The 5390-nt window shown below is 37.9% G+C and overlaps 1 protein-coding gene across 1 annotated transcript in view; it reads left to right on the forward strand.

The window, feature by feature from the left end:
• LOC104498083 (neurobeachin-like) overlaps nt 1–4637 on the forward strand; it is a 26663-nt gene extending 22026 nt beyond the window's left edge. Inside the window, exons 8-10 of the mRNA XM_010141420.1 lie at nt 1–64; nt 761–912; nt 2856–4637. The exon at nt 1–64 is cut by the window's left edge and continues 3 nt beyond it. Of these exons, the coding sequence (XP_010139722.1) occupies nt 1–64; nt 761–912; nt 2856–2946 (307 nt within the window). The 3' untranslated portion in view covers nt 2947–4637. The remainder of the gene's footprint in view (nt 65–760; nt 913–2855) is intronic.
• Nucleotides 4638–5390: the final 753 nt, after the last annotated feature.

Consider the following 5390-nt stretch of genomic DNA (forward strand, 5'->3'; position numbering starts at 1 on the left):
GTTCAGCAATTTTAGCATTAATGGCAAACTCTTAGCTCAAATGGAGATCAATGATTCAACCAGGGTAAAACCAAATGCAAGCAAACATTTGTTGTGTTTTGCCTTTATTTGTTAGAATAAATTGAATTTATTTGCCGTGTGGTTTAAAGGAAATCACATACGTACAACTGCCACCTCCTGGTTAGGTCATATTTGAACACAGATCCTCTCCATCTCCAAATGCAAAAATCCAGAATAAGTAAGAACAAATTGGTTTTGATCCCATACAATTCCTGGAATTTTTGTTTGGGATTACATTTCAGTGGGGAATATGTCTTTAACACAAAACACTCTGAAAAGAGTCCATTCTTCATTTATTAGCCAAGACATGAATTCATGCCTTCAGGGCTCTGCTCTATCGCTAACACTTAAAGCACATTAGGAAAGCAGATCGGTGCTCTGCTTTAGGTGTTAGTGACGGCACCAAGTATTGTAGAACAAATACTGAAGTGTTATGTGCTGAACTCAAGTCTTGGCAGATTCAGCTAAAAGAGGTTTTGGTTTATAGATCATGTTTAAAACCACACAATTGTTTTATTTAAAATTTGGAGATCCAAAATTTGTTATTTTTTGATTGGGGAGAGAGGAGTGAGAGGCTTTTTCTTCAGATGTTAAAGTCGGCAGAGCAAAAGAAATGCTTATGTTGATTACATTTTTGTAATATTGACCCATTTCCATAAAAGCTAACTGTGTTTTTGGGTTTTGTCATTTTCTCCTGAAGGCCATCCTCCTGAGTAGCGATGGGCAGAATCTGGTGACAGGGGGAGACAATGGTGTGGTAGAGGTATGGCAGGCCTGTGACTTCAAGCAGCTCTATATTTACCCTGGCTGTGATGCTGGCATAAGAGCTATGGATCTTTCCCATGACCAGAGGTGGGTTTGTCATTAATGTTTATACGTAAAGGTAAAATTGCACAAAGTATACATGTCCATGAATTGTAATATGCAAATATATGATATACAGTCGTTAACAGGGTATGGTACAAAAACATTACCCTAGTTGTTACTTATTGATTTATCTGACTCCGCATTTTTTTTCTGATTTTTGAGTCTAATAGCACAAGCACTTAACATTAAGGTGAGGTCTAATTTCATTGAAGCCAGTAAGCCAGAGACTCAGCCAACAAAATATGAGTAAAATTACGTACATTAACTTAAGAACATAGGAATAATCAGACTGGATCAGAGTGCTGTAGTGCCTATTAACCAATGCCTTAAAATCGATTACAAAAGTAAGTGGTTCATTTCTGATTTTCAGCTATGTAGAGCTTGAGAACTTAGAGTTGCATCTAGACTATAATGTGTAATATTATCAGTAGATCTATCCATCAGGAGTGAGCGTGGTCCTTTCCTTTGACTTTCTTGAACAATGGAGATGCAGTGTAGGAGCCTAGACTTTTGTGCTGAGCTAATATACAAACTCATGACATGCAAAGAACTCATAAGATGTTAGAAAAATCATACAACATTAATGTCAGATTATTTTTCTTACACTTTTCAGCATTCCTGTGCTATGTACCCATTTTGTAAAGCACCAAAACCACCTATGTATCTGTCATACTCATGTATGAGTAGATGACTTTAAACAAGTTTTTTGTCTCAAACTGGGTCTGATTGAAATTAACTTACTGGAAGAGGCCTATTTGCTTCAGGAGTTCTGCCAGTTTATGCATACAGTACTGGGCTCTGTTCAAAGAGATTTATTTACACTGCAAAAAATTTCAGCTAGCCTGTTTTCCCTATCCCTTCTGTAATAGCAGTCCGGGAAGCCCCAGCTGTTCAAACTGCTTTAAGTACCTGCTTAGCTTTAGTGGCATAATTAAGCATTGAATGGCTTTTGTATGATTTGATAGAAGTGGTGATAGGTATCTAATGCAGTTTTAAAACTCAGCTACCAGAATAAGAGGATATGTGGTAACTGGAAAATCACCACAACTATTGTCACCAGAACACTAATATGGGGCTACATTTCAATATAAAGCTTTTTAGGAGTACCAAGGTGTGATCAGCTTATAATTAAGGGATCAGTTCAGTTGTCTTTGCAGAGGCCTCTCTTTCTGTCTGGAAGGCCCTAGGATAACCAGCTGATCCCAGCTGCAGCAGCAAGTGCAGAGCGCTCCACAGGTCCTGTGTCCCAGCTACCAGCCAGCATAGATGTGTCAGCCATCCTGGGGCACCTCCAGTGGCACAAGATGCCTAAAATTAGGCAGCTGAACGAAGGTGTTTTAGCATAGGCATCTTCATGTGTGCTACTGGAATAACCTCCTGTAATAACTGTGATGATTTACTTACTACGACCTGTGAGTTTTAGAGGACAGTTAAGCTCACCTTAAAGTACATGTCCAGGGACCTGCAGAGAACTGGTCTGAGGCTGCACTGAGGGTCCTGATTAGGGCATAATTCAGCTGTAGCCAGTTAGCACTGTTTGAGACACCTTGCAGGTCTGAGGTGGATTCCTGGGGTGACACATATAACAAAGGACCTTACGAAGACCCACGCTCTTCTGGAAAGGCAGCTGGGGGTAAGGCAGGATATGTGAGAGCATCTTAAATGGCATGGTGCTTTTACCTGTGTGAAGGCAGCTGAATGGACCTCTAGATCTCTCTTGACCATAACAGGAATATGGAAAATCAGCTTGTATGTCAACACCTAAATGTAGTGTCTCCATCACAGACTGAATCCCACCCATGAGCTTAATCTTCAGACAGTTTTGCAAAAAAGTGCATTGTTCTTTTAACTTTTTTACTGTTGAGGGTAAACCATTGCTTGAGAAGGTAAAAGAGGAATAACAGGATGCCCTTTTCTCTCTTTTTCAGAACTCTGATTACTGGCATGGCTTCTGGCAGCATCGTAGCTTTTAATATAGATTTTAACCGGTGGCATTATGAACATCAGAACAGATACTGAAGCAGAATGAAGAACTAAAAGCCCAGATAAAGCTGAGAGCACAAGTGCTGCAATGAAAGGTGTAGTCTCTGGTGGAAAACCACGTCGGCATTGACCTCCGTTGTACATTCCATTACACCCAGCAATAGCTGTACATTGTAGTCAGCAACCATTTTACTTTGTGTGTTTTTTCACAACTGAACACCAGCTGCTGAAAAGCAAGCTTGTATCATGTAAATTATATGAATTAGGAGATGTTTTGGTAATTATTTCATATATCTTTGTTTATTGAGAAAGGTAGTAGGATGCGCCACAAGAGACTTTTGAAAATTCTGGGGAACCTTGTGTCCAGTTATTTCAATGTTTAGGCTTTGAACCTAACATGCATCCCATCTCCAGCCTCTTTTCAAGCTGAGATAAAAAAATACGTTTGATACTTTGTACATCAGATGCACATCTTAACTTTAAAGGGATACTTTTGTAAAAGTAAAACCTTGTATAAAGAACAAAACTGTTTCTTAATTTTATTGTGGAGTTACAGCTTGCATGTACTTTAAACCTGATGTCTTGAAGGAACAGGCGCATTCACACAAATCAAACTGGAGATCTGCCTAAGGGTACAGCTTGTGTTAAAGGGTTGAATTTGGGTGCAAACAGTAGTTTTGACATTTCCACCAACCCATGTTTTTCACTTTTTGAATCTAAACTTTACCCCTCTTACGTGGAGTTCTGCTCATGAAGCATTTGGATAAAAAGCCATCATTTGCCATGTTTATACTTTATACAGTAGAAATTAAATTCCTCCCTTTTAAATTTGAAGACTAGACAGAAAGGGAGCAGAGAGGGAAGTTCAGTTTAATTTTCTGTAACACTTAATGACTCCCAATACAGACAAAGTGCTATACTTCTGGATTATTAACATTTGGCATACTAGTCACGGGCAAGAGAGCCACCAGTAATTTTTTTTTCCCCTGATTTTTCCTCTGAGCAGCTTGGTTTCTTTGACAGCCTCTTCATTGCAAAGGTGACTGAGGTTTTTCTTTTCGGTTCTTCTGAAAATCTCACCCGAAGCCACTCAAACTAAGGCACTTCATGTTTTACAATACTGTAATGATAACTATCGGAATAATTTTCTGCACATTGTACCGATCAAATTACACACCCAGGGGTATATACACTTTAGTTCATGTTTCTTCTTTGTATATTTGGTGACTGTATTGTCATAGATGTACATATTGTGTCGGTAGGGCTATGAGGCATGTTACAGGAATGTAATTTTCTCAGAATTTACACTCACTTGCAGTCATTTATTTAAAAAGATAATGGATTCTTTGTATTGGCACTTTGCACCAGAAACATATCATTATTTATTGATGTGATTACTTATTCATTATCCACCTCGTATTAGTAAGTTTAGCACTGAATTTCCTTCTCCATTGCTGTTTGTATTTATAAGATTCAGAAATCATGGGGATCAACGTAATGATTAAGTTATTCATCACCCGTCTGTAAGCAATATCTTGAGTTTGTAGCTTAGAATTGGGAGACTATTGAACATCTGGAAGACAAGTTCATTTCATCTTGAGATCATGGTGAAATATTTTGGATATATAAATTCCTTAAGCTATTGTAACCATGTTTTATTGCAAAGATGTAAAATATGCCAGATGTGTGTGAGTTGGAAATCAAAAAGAAAAATAAAATATGCAAAGAATTCAGTGATTGTTTTTCACTTCAATGAACTTTTTGTCAAAACATTCACATTATCATTAGAAACCAACAATTATTTTAAGAAATCCTCTCTTACATGTGATGTGTATGCCAAAAATTATGCATGCCCGGGTGGCTGTATTTCCTGGGGCCTCGGGAAAATAAAACAGAGGTTACACACTGTATTTTGCAACTCTTCTGATTGTCAGTATGTGAAGAGAAGGTACTAAAGATACTTTGATCAGCAGAAGTGAAAAATCAAAGCCTTTAAGGGATATTTAGGATCCCTGTGAACAGGCAATAATCTTGTATAACAGACTTCGCAGAAAGCAAAGATCTGATGAGAGCCATTTTGGGTATCTCTCAATATCTGGTAAGGTGGGATTTGTCTTATATGGGCTGTTAGAAGTTAGATATCTACACTCCCTGCACAGCGGAACAAAACAGGTGGAATAAATTGCTTTTTGGAAATGCTGAGGTCCCTACAAAGATGTTATAGCAGGTGAGTGGAGATGCAGTTATTTATCCAAACATCAGATAGCTAATTTAAGGTAGCAACGCTAAGCAAAATATGTTCCTCAAAATTACAAAACTCCCGACTGACTAAAAAGCTGAATAACTGCCAACACTTCTAGTTTATTGCCCCATTCATTGCCTTTTCATTTAGCATTTGTTCTTTAAACAATTATCAAAATGAACTAAAGCCAGTATTTGAGATCCTTCTTACAATACAGTATATATTTTAACAATATACT

The sequence above is a fragment of the Buceros rhinoceros genome, unplaced genomic scaffold, assembly GCF_000710305.1.
Source record: "Buceros rhinoceros silvestris isolate BGI_N320 unplaced genomic scaffold, ASM71030v1 scaffold5878, whole genome shotgun sequence".
In the NCBI taxonomy this organism is placed as follows: domain Eukaryota; kingdom Metazoa; phylum Chordata; class Aves; order Bucerotiformes; family Bucerotidae; genus Buceros; species Buceros rhinoceros.